General features: G+C 44.4%; 1 protein-coding gene across 1 annotated transcript; it reads left to right on the top strand.

Annotated features, from left to right (window-relative positions):
• The first annotated feature begins 947 nt into the window (after positions 1-947).
• Positions 948-22,532, top strand: LOC138466754 (extracellular calcium-sensing receptor-like). The gene is made up of 6 exons (XM_069607231.1): positions 948-1,234; positions 9,986-10,277; positions 11,297-12,118; positions 14,754-14,981; positions 19,237-19,360; positions 21,637-22,532. Exons 1-6 carry the CDS (start codon positions 948-950, stop codon positions 22,530-22,532), a joined length of 2,649 nt encoding a protein of 882 aa, XP_069463332.1.
• The last annotated feature ends 445 nt before the right edge of the window (positions 22,533-22,977 follow it).

Here is a 22,977-nt window from a genome sequence, read left to right as displayed (position 1 = left end):
TCATTAACGGGCCTGTTGTTAGCATGCTCCCCATTCCCATTGAGCCCTATGGGGGATGTACCGGGTCCAGGTTCCCTGAATGGGGAAATACCGGGCCCTCCAAGGTCGGAATAGCCCGGTATTTCCCCATTCAGGGAACCCGGACCCGGTACCCAGAATGGGGGTAGCCATACCGCAAATAGCGGCATGGCTACCTCCATTCTTGTAATGAGGCCAATTCTCTTTTTAGCTACCATTAGTTCTGGTGACTGCTCTGAGGAGAGACATCCCCCAAAGATAATCAACAATTCAGGCATGTTTCCCTCTGTTTGGATCTCATCATTATGCTACATCTGTAAAGCTTTAAATGCATTGAAGATTGAAGGGTAGTCAATTTCCCATTCATTGTGATAGCAAGAAGCTGTTACTCCATGTAGTGGGTCAGAGATGGTGGTGAATGCCCCATTTCTCCCATGTTTCCACTGGCCAAATATCCATCGTAGATGTGTTTTTTCCAAGATCAAGGGGGCCACGCAAGCCTTATTTCCTAAACTAATTCAAAATGCAATCAGAGTAGGAACTGCATGCACCCTAGAGGTCAAAATTGCTTTAATGGAAACAACGATAGGCAATTATTGTAATTGGTGCTCCACTGGGCCTCTCCTTTCTGTTTCTCAAACAGACACTTTTACTTAGACGTAAATACCTATAAAAACGTCAGGATTTTAGCAACTCCATCAGTGAGTTCTGAGCAACTGTGGGGGCATCACATGTAGGTAGGGAAACGCTCTGAGTGACATGAGAGCTGTCTACAGCCCAGAGAGGACGCACACACTCGAGTCCTTTGGCGGCTTTTCTGGTCCCTCTCTTTTTTCATTATTGTATTAAGCTTACGTCAATGTTGTGCGACTTTATTTTGTATACTACATTGGCTTGTGGAGGCAGTTTCAGCCCCAGGTTCTGGTGCGATGGACAAAGTCTTTCTGGTGGCCTTTGTGAGCTTTCATTTACAACATTCGCTCTCGCCGCCATTTTACGAGAAGGCTGCCTTGTTCCTGGTGATGCCCTGCTTGTTGCCTGCTTCGGTTGGCCAGTGGGCAGGACCCGGGTGCCAGCTTCACTTCGGTGAAGTAGCTGGATCCACCCTAGATGGTGATGTCCTGGTGGGCGGAGTTTTCCCTGTCCACGTGTACCGGGTTTATTCTGACACAAACATGGCGTTTACAGCAAGCCCAGCCCCGATTCGCTGTCAAAGGTAAGAGCGGGTCATGCTTGTGTATCCTAAAGCTTTGGGTTGGTGAGTTATGAGGATCCAAATGGTATTAACTCTTCCATTAAAGTGGCAACACGTACAATGTGTATATGGTAATTTAATCACTTATTTAGATGTGTTCTGGTTAGTAGGATGCATTCCTATATTTGTTACATGATGCAGGTCGATAAGAAGGACCTCTCTTTTAAGTCTCTCCTTTTGCTATTACATTTTTTTCTGACAACTTAAGTGCCCCTCTCTTGTTGGTGTATCTTTCCATAGTCTCTAATTGACAGACCCCTTGCTGGAATGTGCTACAATTATGTGCATAGCTGCCAACTTCCCCAGTTGTATGCAGGTCTCTTCAAACTGGTTCTGGATATTGCTTCACATTGCATGCTGGAACTTGTAGTTTCATGTGTTCCATTGTAAGAGTGGGTCTACAAGTCCCCAGCATGGAGTGCCAAAAAGAACAAGGACTGGCTCAAAGAGAAAGATCATGGAACTGGGAATGTTGTCAGATATGTATGTGCAATACAGTCACACATTTCTTTGGTCAACATGAGGCTACAGAATTTAGGAGCCTGTGTAAACCCATTATTATTGACAACAACCTTATGCAGATCATCCTTATAAGAAAAACAAACATTGGCAATACCAAGAGTTTGGGCTTTTATGTCCATCAGTACTCCAGTGCAAACTCTGCTTTCCTCCTCATATGTCATTCCTTCCTATCTGTACTCCAATGCAATAGTTCTGGCTAAGGGCTGGTCACTGAGTACATGCCTTTGTTTTTGATCAGTAGGTGGCAGACAAGCATGTCCCCAAATAAGGAGAATCTGAAAATGGAGTATGCCACCACAGGAGGGCTTTCACCCAGGGCCGGCCCTATGATTTGCAGGGCCCTGGGCAGCAAAAGATGTGCGCTCCCCCTAGTTGTATACATAGCGACATTAGTGACATTACAGAACGTTAGGTAATAAAATGAGTCTTTATTCCACAAAGCTATCATGGGAAGTTATATTAAAAACATGCTTCCATGAGCAAAGCAGAAGACCAACTATCTATGCAGCATAGTATATGAATTGACACTGTTAATATGTGTAACACGTACAGTCTAGCCCAGCACAGACCTCTCCCAATACATCATAAGAAGCCAACAATTCAGTCAGTTGCACCATTCATACCAATTGGCTAACATTTTGCAAAGCACGCTTACTTTTGAGTGACTACTCCGGTGTGCTTTCATGGGGTTAGAGGACAGATAATCTGTAAGACTGCAGGTCCTGAGAAAGGAGTTTACAAAAGACAATCAAGAGGTTAGTTGGACTTCAGCCCAATTGTATTATTATTATAAAATGTTAAAATGTATAGAGTGCAAACTAATGGCCAACTGGCACAGCGAGCGTTTGCCTCCTCCTGCTGTTTCCTACAGAGCAAAGGACATGCTTGGCTTTGAGAAACCAGCAGACCGTGTGCAGAGGGTATGCAGGTGGCCAACCTGCCAAAGCCCTTCTTTAACTGAACATGTCTCCTCTCGCCCATCCTGCTCTTTGATCCACCTGACATTCTCAGATATTAGAGACCTATAATATGCGAGATCCCCTTGTCATGACCCTCAGGATAAAAGACAGCTCTTGCCCGAGTCCACGTGCATCCATTAGCAGGTGGGTTGCACCACATTTCTTATTGTGTAACCAACACCCTGGTCCACCTGCCCCAACCATCTACCCCACTAACTGCTTGATGTGGGTAATTATTGTGCACAACGATAGTGATGCCGAAAACCAAGTTCTTCGGGCAGATTTTTGTTCCACGTGCATCTATTTGTACCTGTGAATCTACAGAACAGGTTTAATATTTTTGAGGATGAAGAAAAATATCTCAGTACACGCAACCCCATGAGGCAGAGGGTGTGAGGTGTTAGAATCCGTACAGACAGATCCTCTGCACCTGCAGTCAATCCAACCAGCTGTGTAGGACCCACACATCAAAAAGCTTACAGATGTACAGTATCATGCTCAAATGAAGGACAAAAGTCTGCTCGTATTGTTAAACAATCTATAGACACTGCCTCTTGCAATATACACACAGGAACGACCTTCTATTGCAACACCTTGCACAACAGTTCTACTTGACATGTTACTTTGGTAAATCATCAAATCAAAACATGCGCAAACCACATTTCTTTCTTGAAAACAAATATCTATCCTCATCCCTGGCTGCAAATAAATTGAGAAGAATATGTTTTGGGCAATCAAGTCGGGGCTGCTGTAACCAGGCAGAGCAAGGACCAGTCACCCTCTAGCCTGGAATAATGGCTGCATCGAGATCGACTACAAACAACGGTAAAGTAAACAAAACAAGCAAGATAACACAACATTACTGTTAAGGGTTGGTTTTAAGGCTGAAAATAATGCCCCATTGTGTACTGAAACCGTAGAAAATCAAAAATAGGTCAACACTGTACAGTGTCAACTTGGTCCCTACTGGAATGCTAGAGGCCACAGGACCTTTAGTGTAAATGTTGTGCCAGAGATTGTGTGCCGGTCCAAAGGCACAAGCCTTCCACCACAGATCGCCCCTGCATCGGTTAGCAGTGTGTGTTTAACCACAACACAGCAGGGACAAAGAAACCCTCGGGGTGGGAAGCACATAGCCTGTCACTGCGGACGTATTGGGAAGGACAGTAAAATGCACAGGTGCCAGGCCATGGAAAATACAGGGCAGAGAGTGAACTTCCCAGAGCTGTGCAGCATGACAACCCCATCGGGGACAGAGAGCAGACCGAACGCAGATCCCTGCTCTGCGCCCAGGGATGAAACAGGGAGTTACAACTCACTGTCATCTATCCAAGGCTGCCAAAGATAGCCAATAGATGTGCCTGTCAGCACAGAGGTCAATGCACGGACAGGCAAAGGGAGACTCCGACCAGCTAGCTCACAGACACGAGAACACATGAAACAGAGTACACCTCAGCCTGTCAGCTACAGAAGTTCTGAGCTCACACAATGTTCTGTTTAAAGAGTATGGTACTGGACTGAAGAGATTTAAAATACTTCAGAGAAATAATGTGTCACTAATGCAATGGAATAATTTCAATATACACATGAAGATTTTGCAACTCTTATGCATCCTATCCAGTAATAAAACGGAAATATAACAAAACCATGAAAACCAAAATAAGTGAGGAGAGGGTCCCTGGAATGCCCTGTGTTACCCCTATACGCATGACAGCCGGAAGAATTAGAAACGAGAGATGCCCGTCACTGTTTGGCCAGCCCCCAGGAGGGTCAGTAACTTCCACAGATGTGAGCAGATATTCTCTTAGACAACCGTTCAAACCTTCTCCAGCTGATGTCTTCCCAGATACAGGTGCCTCAACACTGGACCTGGTTGACTAATGATTAAATATCCAGCAGTGCTGATGTTATTTGAGACATCACAACATAGTAAAGTGGGGTGGAGATAATGGTGGTTGGGTGGATGAGGGTAGAGGCAGTGCGGGTTGGATGGGTGGGTGGGGATAAAGAGGTGGTAGGATGGATAAGTGGAGGTAGGGTTGGGGAGAACGTGCTGGTTGGATTGGTATTAGAGTGGGGGTGCAGAGGGTGTGTTTACGGTGGGTGGATGAGGGTAGAGTGAATGGGGTTGGATGGGTGGGTGGGGATAAAGAGGTGGTAGGATGGATAAGTGGAGGTAGGGTTGGGGGAGAGCGTGGTGGTTGGATTGGTATTAGAGTGGGGGTGCAGAGGGTGTGTGTACGGTGTGAGGGTGGCGGTAGAGTGTGTGAGGCAGGATGGGTGGGAGGGGATAAAGAGGTGGTAGGATGGATAAATGGAGGTAGGGTTGGGGGAGAGCATGCTGGTTGGATTGGTATTAGAGTGGGGGTGCAGAGGGTGTGTGTACGGTGGGTGGGTGGGGGTAGAGTGAGTGGGGTTGGATGGGTGGGTGGGGATAAAGAGGTGGTAGGATGGATAAGTGGAGGTAGGGTTGGGGGAGAGCGTGGTGGTTGGATTGGTATTAGAGTGGGGGTGCAGAGGGTGTGTGTACGGTGTGTGGGTGGTGGTAGAGTGAGTGAGGTAGGGTGGGTGGGTGGGGCTAAAGAGGTGGTAGGATGGATAAGTGGAGGTAGGGTTGGGGGAGAGCGTGCTGGTTGGATTGGTATTAGAGTGGGGGTGCAGAGGGTGTGTGTACGATGGGTGGGTGGGGTAGAGTGAGTGGGGTAGGATGGGTGGGTGGGGATAAAGAGGTGGTAGGTTGGATAAGTGGAGGTAGGGTTGGGGGAGAGTGTGGTGGTTAGATTGGTATTAGAGTGGGGGTGCAGAGGGTGTGTGTACGGTGGGTGGGAGGGGGTAGAGTGAGTGGGGTAGGGTGGGTTAGTCAGGGAAGCATGAGTGGGGTAGAGAGAGTGGGGGAAAGGTGGGTGGGGGTAGAGAGAGTGGGTGTAGGCTGGGTAGGTGGTAGTAGAGAGAGTTGGTTTTTGGTAGAGAAAGCAAGGGTCCGGTTGGTAGGACGGCAGGGGTGACTGTTGAGTGAGAGGGGTAGGGTGGGAGAGTCGGGGAAGCATGGGTGGAGGTAGAGAGGGTGCAGTAGGTGCGTGTAGGGAGAGTGGGGGTATCCTGAGTGGGTGGTAGAGAGAGTCAGGGTAGGCTGGGTGAGTGGTAGAAGAAAGAGTGGGGTTTCAGTAGAGAGAGTGGGGGTGGTTGGATAAAAGTGTAGGGTGTGTGGGGGTTTACAGGGTTGGAATAGGGTGGGTAGGGGATGGGGTTGAGAGAGTCGGCATATGGTAGGTAGTGGGTGGGGGTAGGAGAGTGGGAGTTGGTTGGGTATTGTGGTTGGAGGGTAAACTATGGGGGGAGGGTGGGTGGTGGTACAGCGAGGGGGGTAGGGTGGGTGGGGGTAAGGATAGTTGGGCTGGGTGAGTGGGGTAGACAGAGGGTGGAGTGTGGGGTGGATGAGTGATGGAATTGCCAACACCAAAACTGAGCACCTTCTTACCAATGTTTTTTACAGTTGATCAACGATGGGTGGAAATAAACCTAACGAAAAAAGGCACCAATAGCCGTATTCTCCAGGAGTTACTTTTATTTCTTATACATTTCATTTGATTGCTATTTTATTGAATTTCAAAACGATACATGCCAAGGTATTAATCATGTTTGACTAGTTTTCTATTCGCACACATTTACACCACGGAGGGGAAAAGACATGCTATTAAAATACACTCTCCTAAAACTCTCACATTTGCCATACATGTGTGTTATTTATAGATTAAATGCATATTAGAATAAACATTTACTGCAATATAACATGTATTCTTGCCTACGAGGAGCGAATGTAAAAGATGTCACAAATATTCAAACATGAATTAACACGTTGGCATGCATACTATTGACATCCAATAAAATAGTTCATGGTGCATGTACAATAAACACACATGCATATGATTAGGACAGTCTTCATAATCGAGGTTTTGTATCATGTTTGTATCATGTATATCTTTTGACATGACAGCAATGAATTTCACTGGCCAGCCTTTAAAAATCACCGAAAACGTTTTTGCAACAATAAATGGTTTGCATTTCAGTCAAACCTATTGGGCGTCATTAGGAGTTTGGCGGTAGCCAAGCCCTTAAAAAGGGCATGGCTGACTCCAAACTCGGGTCCGGGTCCGGGTTCCCTGAATGTGGAAATACCGGGCCATTCCGACCTTGGAGGGCCCGGTATTTCCCTATTTAGGGAACCCGGTCCATACCCATTCGAGCCCCCATTGGACTCAATGGGAATGGTGAGGGAGCTAACAACGGGCCCTTTAATAGCTGGCCCGTTGTTAGCTCCCTGGTCCCCTTGCGGGGCACGCAGAGCGTGTCCCGCAAGGGAACCTCAAGGGAACCTCGTAATATGGAGGAATGGGTTTAACGGCATCGCACCTTTACCGGTGCCGTTAAACCCATTCCGCCTGGGACGTAATTGTCGCAAACATGTAAACAGAACGTTCAACTGGAGAATGCGGACCGCTGCCTCAAGCATGCTAAGTCAGCTCTCTACCATCCAAGCTAACTTCCCCTCCGCATAAGATTCGGGAGAATGTTGCTCGGATGACTCATACAGTCAGGAAGGTGAACTGCAGGGAGATATCTGTATGAAGCCTGTGAAGTGGTCTTCCTTTTTCACAGATAGAACGTGCTCAGTTCACACAAGCCAGCCTGCTGTCAATCGCCTTGAGAGAGCTTGGATAAAACAGTTCTCTTAGTTGATTTCAAGTGTTCCAATGTGACATTGGGGCAAATAAACCCTGATGTGGAACACTCAATGGGACAGCAATGCTCAATAAAAGTCAATTACAGTTCGATTATAAGACAATATTTTAAGGGGGAAAAGATTGCTGCCAAAAGTAGCCCAAAATAGCGCAATAAGGCAAATCACAAACCAGCTGGGAAATGCGAATCCGGCTGACTTCTTACAAAGCTGCTGATTTGATCACATCTTGGTAATGAGCTCCTCATTCCGTAGTATGGCAGAGGAGCTTGAAAACGAAATTTGAGTGAGTTGCCCATTTCATGACGTGGCATTGCTGGTTACTATGCCAACCAGATATTCTCAATTCAGAGCCCTATTCCTCTCTCTCTCTCTTTTGTAACAATGGTTTTGGAAATTGTGTGGTGCAAGTCTCACCAAAGTGTTCACCAAAACGAATGAGCCCGAAAGATGATATTGTTAGCAATTGTGGCGCGCTACTGACTTAACCCTGGGGAGATACTATTCGCTGAAATATTGGCAGTGGCGACTGTGATTTGCTTCTGAAAAGAGAAGAGTATGTTTGGAGCAATCAGAGTTAATTGAACTGACTGCCTTGTCCCTTAATAACCACTTCATTGAGGCAGTAGTGTACAATATGCAGATGAACTTGTAGAGGAGAAACACTAGGTTAGTTAGCATAATGCCATACTAGCGACACTACAATCAAGAAATCCCCTTTCAGCCAATTTGAAGTAGGGATATGGTGGAAGGCTTGACGGAGTTGCCCTGCTTTCAAGATTCTTGGGTACTGTGTGGTTGAACACAAGATCTAAAGAAGGGAGCAATTCCTCGACTAACAACTGAGAAAGCCTAGGAGCTCTGGGCACTACATTCCCTTATTACCAAGCGATTGCACTACTTTAGTGTGCTCCATCTGTACAATGCATAAATGACAGCTGCAGAGAATAATGACTCTACGCAAGCAGGCAGGTTGATCACACCTGCAGTAGTAGCTACAGTGATCATCTTTCCACCTGTAACTGGTGAGTAACGGGCACACAAATAATTACGTCATTTCCTGGTCCAAAGAGCATCAGCCACACAGAGCATGTGTTATTTTGTCATTTTAACTGAAAGAGGTGTGCTTCATGTATAAAATAAAACATCACATTGGGCATAAGCATTGAACTCTTTGGGGTTCCAAGTCGCACAAATTGGGGAAAAAGGTGAGTAAAATGGTGGCATGCTTCTACCTTCATGTCCCCGATGAGCAGGATTTACTTCATGTCAGGTGGAGTCAGGCAGCAGGTAAGACTTCACATGTCGCCTTCTGCACCATCCTTGCCTGACAGATGAGTCTACCTTACCTGTATTTTCATGCTGGCGGTTACACAATGTATTCCTAAGTAACATGCCTGGAATGACCTTCTAGTAAATGGAGGCAGATTCCAAAGGAGTTCATTGTAAGTGCCTCCCACAATCGTTAAGGGTGATCGGTATCTACACGTTCCCATCAACCTTGTGGGAAAGTTTAGAGTAAAGGCAATGTACGCCTGTCTACATGGTAGAAATAGGGTTGTGGAGACAGTTTTTGCACAAACATGCAAACAGAGTCTGTAACCTTCTGCAATTACCACTTTGGCGAACATTTTTTGTTTTTGTAGTTTATTTATATAGCAACGGAGCCCGCAGGCATCAGGGTGCATTACAGATAGACATGGACGAACAAGTAGTAAATGGGACAGCAGATCAAGGTTACAAGACCTAAGTAGATTACCTTACCTGTTTTTTTTTTTTTATTATACCAACTGAGTCCATAGCACAGCAAGTAGAGCACTCACTTTGACGTCTGTGCAGAGCCTGCTGATGCAGGTTCGAATCCCGGCCGGGCCAAACTCACCTTTTCATCCTTCCCAGGTCGATAACTGAGCACCACACACCGTGGGTAATAATAAGCAGCACTCAGATGCCTGATGGTTCGTGGCACTATATAAATGCTAAATTATTATTATTTAAACAGCAGTGTTTTCTGTTTCTTCCTGGATGTTGTTTAGTTGGATTCAAGTTTTAGAGTGTTTGGCAGCTCATTCCACTCATGACTCCCCTAATCAAAATAAGCTGATCCCCTTGATCCTCTGAATGATAAACATACCTATGATTATAGTGAAATGTCAAACACATCCAGAACTGAACAAATCAATTGTTAGTTTTGGGCTGAACCATTGTGCCAATGATCCCCAATGATCCTGAGAAGAGCAGCCAAACTGTTGATATGGCTGTGAATCTCATGAAATGTACTGAGAAGAGGAAATGCTCTTTGTAAAGTTCTTTTGTGCCAATGGAATCTCCGGTGAGCCTTTCATCCTGGAACATTCAGAGGAATGCTGCGGTTGATAGGTGGCCTTCAAGCCTAGCTGCATGTTTTACAGGGGCATTGTGGGGACATTGACATCTGTATTTACTCCTTCTTTCTGCTCCGCCTAATGTTCCTTTACTCAATGCAATCCCTAGGTTTGTTCTTCAGATATACCAGTGGATCCAGGCCATGATGTTCGCCATCAAGGAAGTGAATGGAAACCCAAGACTCTTGCCCAACATCACACTGGGCTTCCGTATTTATGATTCCTGTACACTGATGCAGCGGGCCCTCCAGGGCACCATGTGGATGCTCACTGGCAGAGATAATCCCCTTCCCAACTATCGGTGTCAGAAGAGACCACCAATCGCTGGCATAGTGGGAGACTCCGGGTCCTCATCTACCATTCCGATGGCAAGACTGCTGGGCCTGTACAGGTACCCACAGGTAAGGGACTTGGAAGACGGGATTCAATGAAAAGAGTGTACGCATTGGATGTAGATCTGTAACAGTGAATTGACAAACCCAAAAGACTCTGAGGGATATAAATGAAGACACAAGAAATTATGAATAACTAAGGTTTGGGGGGTTTAGTTTTATATCTACTAGTGCAATGAATAATGCTCATGGAAGCTTGTAGGAGGTGGTAGGAATACTGATATATAAGGTTGTCGATATGGCCTAAAATTCTGCAGGCCACCGTTGGCAAGATATGCCTTTTGTTTCTGGAAGCTCAGCATTTAATGCATCTCTGGGTGATCCTCAGTAGAATCGCATTGAGCAAATCCTTCAGATGGTTAGTTCAAATCCCTCTCTTCCCACTCGAACATACACCTGTTGAGCTAATACTTGTTCTTTTCTGAGGTTTAATATATATAGTGCCAAGAGGTCACTCTCATTTGATTGGTGGCATTTGTAAACACATTCAAGTAAAATACATGAACACAGCTGTGGATGTGCTACATAGTTATACAATGCCTAAGACAAGGGGGCACACGTCCAGCCCACAAGGGATATATGTTTTCAGGATAGCTACTCAACATTCATCTGAATACATTGAATGTTAAATAATGTACTATATATACATGGTGGAATTACTGAAAGCCTGGTATGGTTGGGGGTTCTCAAGGAAGGGCCTTATAGGGTCCAAAGTAAAGATGTCTCGGGAGGATAACTCAGCAGCAACGCCTTCGCCTTGGAAGCAAGACGACCCAGAGCACCAAAGGTTCGATCCCCGGGTGCGTGCTTAGAAACCTTTGGGTATTAAGCGCATTATAAATAACCTATCTTATCATGTTGGGAGGTGGCCTATTGATGCTGTCAGATAATAATATGGGAATGGTGTTGTATTGGATATGCAAATATGTACTTTAGTATTTTGGTACATGATGTAGCTAACTTTAATCAGTACAGCATTTTAACACATATCTACTTACACTGTTAATCGAGTGGTATTCCTTTAACAGATCAGCTACTTTTCAACAAGTCCACTCCTGAATGACAAGTATGAGTTCCCTTCCTTTTTCCGGACAATACCCAGTGATGAATTCCAGTCCCGTGGGCTGGGTGAGTTGGTTATGCACTTTGGATGGACATGGGTGGGGCTCATCGCTGAGGACACTGACTATGGACAACAAGGCATTCAGATCTTGCGTCGGACGATTGCACAGGCTGGGATTTGTGTTGCTTTCTCAGAGACCATCCTCACAAATCGAGCTGACAGGAACGCCTTTCAGATTGTCCAGGCCATCAAGGGGTCAACGGCAAAAGCCATTGTCATCGTCTCCAGTGGTTCCAGCCTGAACCCTGTCATGGATGAAATCTTGAGACAGAATGTGACAGGAAAGATTTGGATTGCCAGCGAGTCCTGGTCCACCACTGCTCTCCTTTCGACAGTGAAGTACTCAAACATTCTTATTGGCACAATAGGCTTTGCAATCAATAGCGCAGAGATGCCAGGGTTCAGGGAGCATCTTAACACCATCCACCCTTCACTGTCTCGAGATGACATCTTTATAAGAGAGTTCTGGGAAGAGGGTTTTGGCTGCAAGTGGCCTGACCATGATTCTAATCTTGGTTCAGTTGGCAACCAAACCAAAACATGCAAAGGAGATGAGAAACTGGACAGCGTCTATACTGACTTCACAAATTTAAGAATTACGTACAATGTTTACAGTGCAGTACAGGCGATTGTCTTGTCATTGCAGGATCTGAGAACCTGTACACCAGGGCAAGGCCCCTTCCATCAGGGAACCTGTGCGAATATCACACGTTTCCTTCCTTGGCAGGTAAGAACTTGCCACAATTCAATTATGGAACACCTCTCTTTGTATTCCCCACAAGGCCTTATTGCATTTCCTACTGCATTCAACCATTCCTCTCTTACTGATGTTCTTCATTTTGGGAGCTACTTTGTATCCACCAAATGTTGTATGGTTAAGATTGAGAAAAACCTATTAGAACGTACAACAGTGTGAGCAGGATGAGTTCAGCACAGCAGAAGGCACACGCATCACTTGTAGTTCGTTCTGACATCCATTAGATACCAACATAGAGCAACACAGAAAGAGCAACAAACGCATTAATGTTGAGGTTGCAGAGGTTATAGATAGGGCATTGTAATAGGCCCTGTGTTTAGTTGTATCTGAAGTTATGTTTTTTAGTGAGGTTCGTGGAAAGAGCTGAAAGAGATGGAAGATGGAGTCAGAGGCGAAGTCAGCATGTTAACATGTCAGGAGTGTTGCCACATTGGATTGTATCAATCTGCAGAATAGAACGCAGGCCTTGATGTGGAGCTACGGCGTCATTTTAGCTTAATCCCAAGGCACATCTGTTTCCTGTCCCCCAGCAGAGAAGCAGATTCCAGAGGCACCCGAGGCGCACACATAAACACTAATTGTATCCAGCTGCAGGGCCTGAATGATGTGGGAAAGGAATGTTAGCTTCAGGGAGAGTGGAAGGGATGCACCCTTTGAAAGATACATTAATGAGAATAGGGCATATATTTCAACAGGGCAGGTGAAGATTTAGAGCAATAGTGCCCTCACCCAAGCAGTGGTCATCCCATTTCAATTACAAGTAAAGGCATAACTAAAGCAAATAAATCCCTAAAATTCAAACTCAAGAGCGGTTCCCCAGTCATGTCATTACTGGGCACCAGTGGTTTGAAGGGGATAAAGAGGGATCCGTGTTTGGAACGTTCCCGTGATCTGGGATAGGAAGAGCAGAGGTGATGCCAATACATTTACTACAGGTTGGGGTATAATGAGAAGGCATATTGTCTTACCAAAGCAGAGTTGGCTGCTCCAATTTACTTTGAACATGTCTGGATTGGAGCGGTGCACATCACGTGACAGTCACGGTATATTAATGTGTCAATATACTGAATGGCCAATCGCGTACCTGGATTTAATAGTGATGATGTAGCAGGCCATGTGTTTAGGGGAATAGGTTTAGATTAGGTGTGGCCAACTGGTCCAGGAACTACACGTGGTATTAGCATGTTCTATAGGCAGTAGCCAATGAGGCTGGTGGGATTACATTGTAACCTATGTGTGCAGATTTTGCAGTTTTCCGCTATATAACCTATAACTTCTTGGGGTGTGACAAGCTTTGCGTCAATTTTTTTTAAATGTAATAAACTGTGTTTTCCTTTGCAAACAGGTGCAGTGTTTATTTGATCTATTGGATTATTTTCATTGTTTGGGTTTTGGGTTACTATCCTCTTTACAGGTCTGCTGTCTCTTTGTAAGTAGAACATGAGTAACTTCAGAAACAGCAGCTAATGAGTAGGAGGCACGGCGTAGGCGGATTGAGCATATTGAAATAAGATCACTATGTTCCATTATCCATTGTTACAGAATGGCCAAAAGTCAGTTTTTCACACAATGTAATGTCAACTGGATGTCAAAACTTACATCTGCATCTATTGTATGCTGTGCAAAGCATTTACATTTTCAATACTATTCTAGAAATACCATATACATGTGATGGAGTTGTTTGCATCGATATTGACCTTTGACTGCTGTAATATTTTCCAAGATCAAATGAGGCTCAACCAGCTGCCTCCTTCTTGATGCAACCACTGCAATGCCTACACCTACCCATATAACAAGTGATCTGTCAGAGGCCATCACATTTAGTGAAATACATCCTTGTAGCATATTTTCTCAAGATAATTAATAAGCTTAGGGTTGAAATGATGGTGTCCCAGGGATAGAGCTCCATATCAAAACGTAAAAGAGCAACTGGAATGTTAGGATCCACCAAGCATTGAACTTGTTCACTAGTTCTTAGCACTGATAAATGCACGCCTCACCTGTCTCAAGAGGATAGCTCAGGGGTAACATGCTCGCCTTGGAAGTAAGATGACACGGAGAAACACAGTTTTGATCCCCGGTCCGCGTTTAGAAACCTCTCGGTATTAAGCCTGTTATAAATATCATATCATATCATATCATGTCATATCCTGAATTTGGGCCTGGAGCCACATCACAGATCACATGATTTCCAGGTAATGGTGCGGTTATATGGAGAGCATGTACTGGGAAGTTACAGTCATATACTGAGAGGAGTAAGTGCTTGAATGCTTGGCAAAAGGTCAAGAATATCCAGGGGGTTCTGATGCCTTTTGAAGGACAGTGTTATTCAATCTTTAGCAACCTAAGATAAAGATCTTGCAACAAGTTTCTCAGCGGCATTTCTGGACAATCAACTTTGTCTGTTTTAAGAGCCTTAGGAGCTATGATGTGATTGGCCGTTTGGCCTCCCTACTGTAATACTCTGTTGTCTTATGGTGCAGGCATTCTATCAGCCTGACTATTGGGCTGAAAGTTGATTTGGACAGAAGAATGCAGATTGTTCCCTTATGTGGGTGGCATCACAGTTAATCTTTGCTACTCCATGCTAATCCTTGTCCTGCAGCTCCTTTACTACGTCAAAAGAGTACATTTCCAGACAAACGAGGGCGCTGAAGCTTACTTTGATGGAAGTGGCAACCCACCAGCACGGTATGATATTGTGAACTGGCAGCTTGGTCCCGGGGGCACAGTCAAACATGTGAAGGTTGGCAGCTATGATCCCACAATCTCTCAGCAGCGGCAACTTTACATCAACGCTAGCTCTATACATTGGGCACATGGTAACAAGCAGGTAAGGGTTGGGTGGCTGCTTATTATAGCGTTAAACAAAATGAGAGTACAACAATGCAGATAATAGAGCTTATTGTGTTTAATGTTGCTCTAGAACTCGGACAATATTCCATTGGTAAAGGAGTGGTCCATTAATGTTAAGCGGCATCATGTCTACTTGATTATTTTCTTCAGGGACAGGAGCAATGAGCAAGAAAAGGATGCTTGAAGCCAATGCTCAAATGTAGCTCAACTCATGAGAACAAAAACAGAACCCTAAAACATGAAATTAGATTCATGGGTGTTTGTAAAGAAAATAAGTTCCTATCTTAAGTGTCTAACCTGATCCAGGAATCACATTCCAAAACACAACCAATTCCCAATCAAGAGATTATAAAGGCCTCTTGAGAAGCAAGCCATTATGAGGACCCATGTTCAGCTATTCACTGATCAGTATACGGGTAAAATAGAGCTATTAGCAATGTGTTTTGGGATTTTGCTCAATTCTTTTTTTGCAAACTTAAAAAGTATCATATTAATCTGAGTTTCATTGTTTCTAAGAGTGCAGTCAAAACAAAATGTATGAGAGATCCCAAGCTTTTGTTAGTCTCTCTTTGGAAAGCGTAACATATACCACTTGTTTGACCTCTTCTTGCTCAATGTTGTTTGGGTGGACAATATTATGATGTCGTCAATGTGGGTTCCCATCAGGAGTATAACATATGGGGATGATTGTGTTTAACTTGCACAGCCTTCCAAAAGCTCTGTCTCTGGCTCTGTCTCGACAGCTCTGGTTCTCTCTAGGCTGGACTACTGTGACAGCCTCTTTCTAAATCTGCCTGCTTCTACTCTCCGCCCTCTGCGACTCATCCAGAACAGGACTGCAAGACCTGTCCTTGGCCTCAAGCCCTGGTATCGTATCGCTCCTGCACTGAAATCTCTGCATTGGCTCCCAGTGGCTGCAGGGATTAAGTTCAAGACCCTCTGCCTTGTCCACAAGGCCTTCTGGAGCCTGGGTCCTCAATACCTCCAGCTTTCTCTTACTAAATACCTTCCTACTCGAGCTCTTCGCTCCTCCATCTCCAACTCCTTCAGGGTCAGTCACCTCTCCAAGCACTAAGTTGGTGGTAGATCTCTTTCTTCGGCTGGGGCTTCCCTCAGGTACAGCCTCCCTGCCTCTCTGAAATTTGAGGAGAACCATATCCGGTTCTTAAAGCACCTCAAGTTCTTCATCTTTGCTTCTGCCTTCTCTCTTCCTCTCCCCTGCTGATTTCTGGTCTGATACTGCACGGGTTACCTGGCTACCCTCTGATTTCAGACCCAGGTCCTTACCTGCCTATTTGCACACCCGCACTTCCTCCCGCCAATCCACTTGGGTCTGTATCTGCAACCCTACAGTCCCCCTACCTGCACTTTTGGACACCTGCTGTCTGCACTTACCCTGGATCGGCAGCACTTCTTGTTTTGATCCCATGTGCAGCTCTGCTCTCTCTCCTTTCCCCTGGCACTTTTCCCCTCCCCCTCCACTGCACTTGCGCAATCTCAATGTCACTTGGCCTAGTAAGATCGTTGTATCTGTCCTCCCTCTGTTCCCCCTTCCTTGCCTCATCGCGCCTTGAAATACTTGTGTATAGGTGCGTTACAAATGCCATATCATATCATATCAAAAGACCAGAGTGTTATTTTATGTTATGTGACATTTGTATCACACCTAACTGCCATTGCCATGGTCTCAAAGCGCCTTAGGTTGACTGGGAGCCCCGCAGAAAATAGTCTAAACAAACATGATAAAGAGTACATTGCAAGTTTGCCAAAAAATGTGTCTAACTGTAATGTAGTCAGTAACAAAGTTGTGGTGAACATACCTTTGTAGTGAAAATCTCACCAAGCAAAATATAGTTAACCATTGCTGATGAAAAGGAGCCAAAAAAGTGTAGCGGTTATGGCATGAAATAGAGTTAAGGAGGATGTTGAGGGCTTGTGAATGGCTGCTTTTGGGTTAGTATATGGGTTAGCATAGATAAAGTGTCAGGGTATGTTTTTTGGGTAAGGTTTATGGTAAGTTTAGGTTTAAGAGAATGAGGGTTTGGGTTACAGTTAAAGACATGGATGGGGCGGTTGGGCAGGGCTGATGATGCTTTAGTAGGATAAGGGTTAGGATAAACCCAGGTTCTAGACTGATGTAAGGGTTAGGATAAGCATTAGAGTTTTGGTAGGATAAGGCTAAGGCTAGCATTAGAGCAATGGTTTGGTTAAGGTAAGGGCTTGTGGAGAGCTAGTGTAGGGTTGCAGTTAGGGGCACTGGTCATTTTTGCTTTATTTATTAGGTGTTTTGTATCGCATCACGTGCAAATAAGATGTTATGGTGTGCTGAACTTTGAGACTTTAAACATTGTTGTGGTGGGGTGCGGCCAAAAGTGCAGTTGTGCTGCAGAACTAAATGGTGTTACACTGTAGCTGTGTGCGGAGTTCTCTGGCACGGTGAACCAGGAAAAGGAGGAGGTTTCAATAAAGCAAGTGCTGGTGCAGAGCGTGGCCAAGAGTGCAGCCGTGCTGCAGTCCGGCTGACAAAAGGTGCGGGCGTGTAACCTATAGCGGCTTACTGTGCCTTGCAATCCCTCCTAATTGAAAATGCCTGCTACTATTTATACTCTGTGGAGAAAGATAGTGATGGCCGTAGATTATGCCCTCCTTTCGGAACACACTCTGCTGCTACATATTCAAGACTCTACCCTGCCAGTAGCGGAGGATTTATGCCAAGAAATTCAGCCGGCCAAAGCCGCCTCGACTGTTTGTCGCCAACTGGTACTGCATGTACATTCTAAATTAAGTGCTAGTAGATCAGCAGCATCAAACTCTTGGCTTTTTTCTCAAAACCAATGTCAAGCAATAATGGGTCGTTTGGGATTGAGGTGCTGACTTCTAATGGGGGATCAGAAACTTCAGACTCAGTTTTAGTTTCATGCACGCAAGATCTGCAATTGTCCACCCAGCAATTGCCATTTCCGACTCTCTTGAGATCCCCCCGCCAGAAGCTCGGATACTCCTTAAGTAGTTCTGTCATCAAGTACCTGCAGTGTTCATGCTCCTCTCAGATCCTGTTTCAAATTCGGGATCCTTCATTGAACGCAGCGGTGCTCAGTTTTCTAGACCTGGCGAAAATGCAATCTTGCCGGGTTACTTCAACACTGCTTGAAGCAGCATCATCTGTGCACTATAGTCATCCACTGGATGCTTCAGGTGGGGATGCAGGTGGCGAGGCGGAGGCATGCAGTGATTCCCAAGGGCCACACCATGGACCTTCATGGACACACAAATTCTCACCCTGTACCGCCTTGACAGGGAGTCCATGAGAAAACTCCTCACCCACATCCAGAAGGACATAAGGAGCAGGATCGGCATCAGTGATTGGATGAAATTCCATAGAACATGGTAATTGACCCATGATCCCTCTCAGTAGAGGGGCCCCCATACGCCTTTGTAACTTTGTAAAACTTGGGTTTTCACCCTTATTAACCCACGGTAATCCAGACGTGGACCCCTTGCTTGCCTTTAATTCACAGCAAGATCATGGGGCGCTTTCATCCTATTTTGGACTGCTCCGTCTATGTTTTGCTTGCAAAATCACAGAACCTTCTTCCAGAGGATATTCGTGGCATCGACTATCTCATGCCCTTCCCCACGAAAGATAAAAAACGTCCTCTCTCATTAACTTCTCTCTTCTGCTCTTTGCATGTGACTCTGCTATCCTCAGCTCATTAATGCCTGATGTGCTGTTTTATGTTACGTTATTCTGTGAAGATTAAACAAATACATTTCTTTTATAAATATTACACTGAGAAATATGCATGCCAATTTTCAGCATTACTTACACTGATTTTTTGTGGTTTTCCCCACTGATTTATTTTTTGTTTTGTTGTGTTTTCCCTACAAACATGTGATACACATTTCTGTCTATCAATATCCGGGATCCAACATGTCTGCCACTAATCTACTGCTGTCATCTTCAACCTTCAATGTGCAGCCACACAGATATGTTCTCTACTACTAGCCCACGACGACTCTTTCTATATAGCAATTGCAATGAATATGAAACTGTTCAATGTAATTTCACATTGAAACAACAGTTTGATATAAGTTGTCCCTGGACACTACCCCTGCAGTTACTCATCTGCAATTATTGCAGATAGTTTTCCATTGACTTAAAACTAATAATGCTGAAAGCTGCATTTGAGCTTCTTCCTAATGTTAATTTAAACATTGTTATTTGTTTTTAGGTCCCCGACTCTCTGTGCAGTCCTAGCTGCCTCCCGGGAACGAGAAAAGTTGGCATAGAAGGAGAGCCTGCCTGCTGCTTCCAATGTGCACCGTGCCCTCCAGGCGAGATTTCTAACCGCACGGGTATGTGGAACCGACACACACAATGAAACCAATACTACCACTTTTATCGACTGTGTCCAATCCTTAAGGAATCTAAAGTTGATAAAATTGATATGACAGAGCTTGTACATGTTTTTGTCAGAATCATCATGACGTACAAATTAAAATGGTCAATTCTCATCCATTGGTTAATCAAATCACACTTGATACATAATACAAGCCATAAAACAACCAGTATCTCACATGGGAATTACTGCTGAAACCCCCACAATTATCAAAATTCAATTCACAAATGTCATGGCAGTTTATTAGAAAATTGGTAATTCAGTCAAGAATAGGCTACCAACAGAATCCCAAGATACAGGTGCAAAGAATGAGCTATTGCCACCCTAGATGAGGACTGCATGGAAACTCTGAAACTACTATGGTGTGAACCTGCTTTCTAACATCAGTCAAAGAAAATATTGACATTTCTGACGTAACCAAGCATGGGTCCCCTTCCCTGCTCTAACAGAATGCTCTAGACCACAACTATCAAGAGCCAGGTTTCCTAAAGGACAGCAACGTATCGATATTATTCAATAAGGGTGTGTGGAAGGTAACATTCAGTAGACAAAGGTCCTCATTACACGTATAGAGGTGTGGTAAAAAATGGTGGTAACACGGAGGTAGTTTCATTACCTCACCACCTTACTAAATGTTTGGCATTGAGGTGGAGGAAAATCTGGAGGAAAATCTGTCGCCATTTCACCAAAAATCAGTAAAATGATTGGTTATTCCGCAAATATCCTCATGGAGTCCTATGGACACCATACAATGAGGATTAACACCACCTAACACCACTTGTAAGCCTGCAGTCACAGTAATTAAGTTTGGTGGTATTCCAGTGGATTTACCATCAGAATACTGGAAAACCTGTGATGAGGCCCAAAGTGGCAGATTGTCCCGTCTAGTCTGCTTCTGTTTCATGGATCAGTATCTATCCTGCTTTGTGATGGGAATGGAAGTCCTAAATGTCTTCATGTGATTGTCCTTTGAGGGAACCACATGTCCCATCAGAATATAGGGATTCCCATTACAAGACAGTCCCATAAAAAGACACACCCTATTAAAGAAGAAACTGTCTGGTTCTGTATGAAATAGATCTGCGAGAGTTATAGGCAAGCAAATGACATCCCATTCTGACATTTTTCTCTGTAATAGGCAACACAGGATTCCATCGACCCCTACTCTTCATTATATAAATTAAACACCATCACAATCTCCATGTGTGCAACAAATTGTAGCTTTGCATTACACGTACAATAACAAAGGTCTGTGAAATATTCACCAGGTTCACATTCAAAATCCAAAACGTGCATCAACAGCAAATATTGGCTCATCATTGTCAAAGACACATATTGTAGTATACCCCACTACCACACTAAGGTTACAAATCTATACATGAAATTTGAGATGAGCTATACTAGGAATACTTTATTTGCCATGGCCACCCACAGCTAACAATGATGCAGCTACATTGCTGCCAAAGCACAGAAAATAGGAGGCTATACAGGTTCAGATCACACCAGTTTTCAGATGTGGTTGACTTCAGACCATTATATGATCTTACAAACTCCATTGAAACTATTCCTGCCAAAGATCATACCGCACATACACACATACAATGGAAAGATCGAAAGTTCTATTCATCCCACACACAAAAGCCTATAATACAAGAAGATTGAAATGAAAGGAAGGACATGTTTAGTCATATGTTGTAAATCATGGTATTCCATACCAATCTTACACATGATAGAAAACATGCTCAGAATGCTGTTTGGTACTCATTTTGCATTATGGCTACCACATGAGGACAATGTCGATGGGACTTGTGAAGCTAATGCATAGTACCATCTCACCTTAATTCCTTGCATTAGTCAAAAACAAGGTATCGAAACCTTGATTTTGTATGATTCTTCAACAAAAGAGTATCCACTAAAATTCAGAAGCTTCTAAAAGACGAGTTCATACATGAAACAATTCACCAACACAGACCAGATAAAACAAAGTACAGCATGTGCACTTAATAGCTATATAATCAGGGCTCTTGTCAGTCACTACCCATTAGCTCGTGATTGTTGACTCTTGGCAAGTAAGACATGATTAGCTGTGTGTATGTGTAGATTTGGGGTGCGTGCAAGTGACTTTTTATGGCTTTCTAGTAACATTCAACTTGAAATTTTCAAAATATGTATACAGAAAATATAAACATAGTCTGATATTTTCATAAAAATCTTGATGCTTCTCTCTTTCAGATACTATTGAGTGTTCCAGTTGCCCTTGGGATCAGTGGCCCAATGAGAAACAAGACAGCTGCATCAAAAAGAATTTGGAGTTTCTCTCCTATGAAGAATCTTTGGGCACAACACTCGCAGCAACCAGTATTTGTTCCTCAGTGATTCCCGTTGTTATCCTAGCACTCTTCATCCATAATGCAAACACACCAATTATAAAAGCCAATAACCGCTCCCTCAGCTACGTACTGCTTTTGTCCCTCTCACTATGCTTTCTCTGCTCATTGGCTTTTCTTGGTTACCCCACCCCAGAGAAATGTCTCCTCCGCCAGGCAGCCTTTGGCATCACGTTTGCACTTTGTGTCTCTTGCATCTTGGCCAAAACCATTGTGGTGGTCATCGCTTTCAATGCAACCAAACCTAACAGTGACTTAAAAAAATGGATAGGACCACAAATGCCTTACCTACTTATTAGCAGTTGCACTCTTGTTCAGGTTCTTCTATGTGTCTGTTGGTTAACTGTGTCTCCTCCTTTCACAGCCTATAACACTGGCACAAATCCTGGAAAGATAATAGTGGAATGTAATGAGGGATCTCCCATTGCTTTCTGGTGCATGCTGGGATATCTTGGAGTTCTTGCCTCCATCAGTTTCATTGTGGCCTTCTTGGCTAGAAAACTACCTGACAGCTTCAACGAGGCCAAGTTCATCACCTTCAGCATGCTCGCCTTCCTCAGCGTCTGGATTTCATTTATTCCAGCGTATCTCAGCACACAGGGTAAATACATGGTGGCCATGGAGATTTTTGCCATTCTGACTTCCAGTTCTTCACTGGTTTTCTGCATATTCTTCCTCAAATGTTACATTATCCTCTTGCGACCCGAGAGGAACTCAAAGGCATTTCTGATGGGCAGATAGAGAAATACCCACAGGAACAGCTGAGCAATTAATAATTTCTATAACGTTAAGACCCAGGCCGGATCAGGTGTTTTCATCCCAGGGCCTGGTTAAAGGCCTGAGCGAAGCGAGGGCTTTTAACAAAAGTCCCCAAGCTGATAAGACCTGATCCGGCATGCCAGAGAGGTTCATAAGGCTATTAGCACCCTGAGTTTCCAATCCGGAACCACAGGGTGTTAAGAAAAATGTATTTTTATTCAAACGAACAGGATGTGTGTGGTGTCCCGTTCATTGAATGAAAATACTGGCACAAGATGGTGACTATGGATTTCAGAGGGTAGGCTCCATAAGGATCCATAAGGATTTCCACTTCCATTTCCATGGCGGCAATGGAGTGGCAACAGAAGCATGGCAGTAGCGACAGAGGTTGCCGCTGCTGAAGAAAAGATGTAAGTAGGGTTGAGCG

The sequence above is a fragment of the Ambystoma mexicanum genome, chromosome 1p (assembly GCF_040938575.1).
Source record: "Ambystoma mexicanum isolate Mex_15411 chromosome 1p, UKY_AmexF1_1, whole genome shotgun sequence".
Lineage (NCBI taxonomy): Eukaryota > Metazoa > Chordata > Amphibia > Caudata > Ambystomatidae > Ambystoma > Ambystoma mexicanum.
This window is presented reverse-complemented; position numbering and strand designations above follow the sequence as displayed.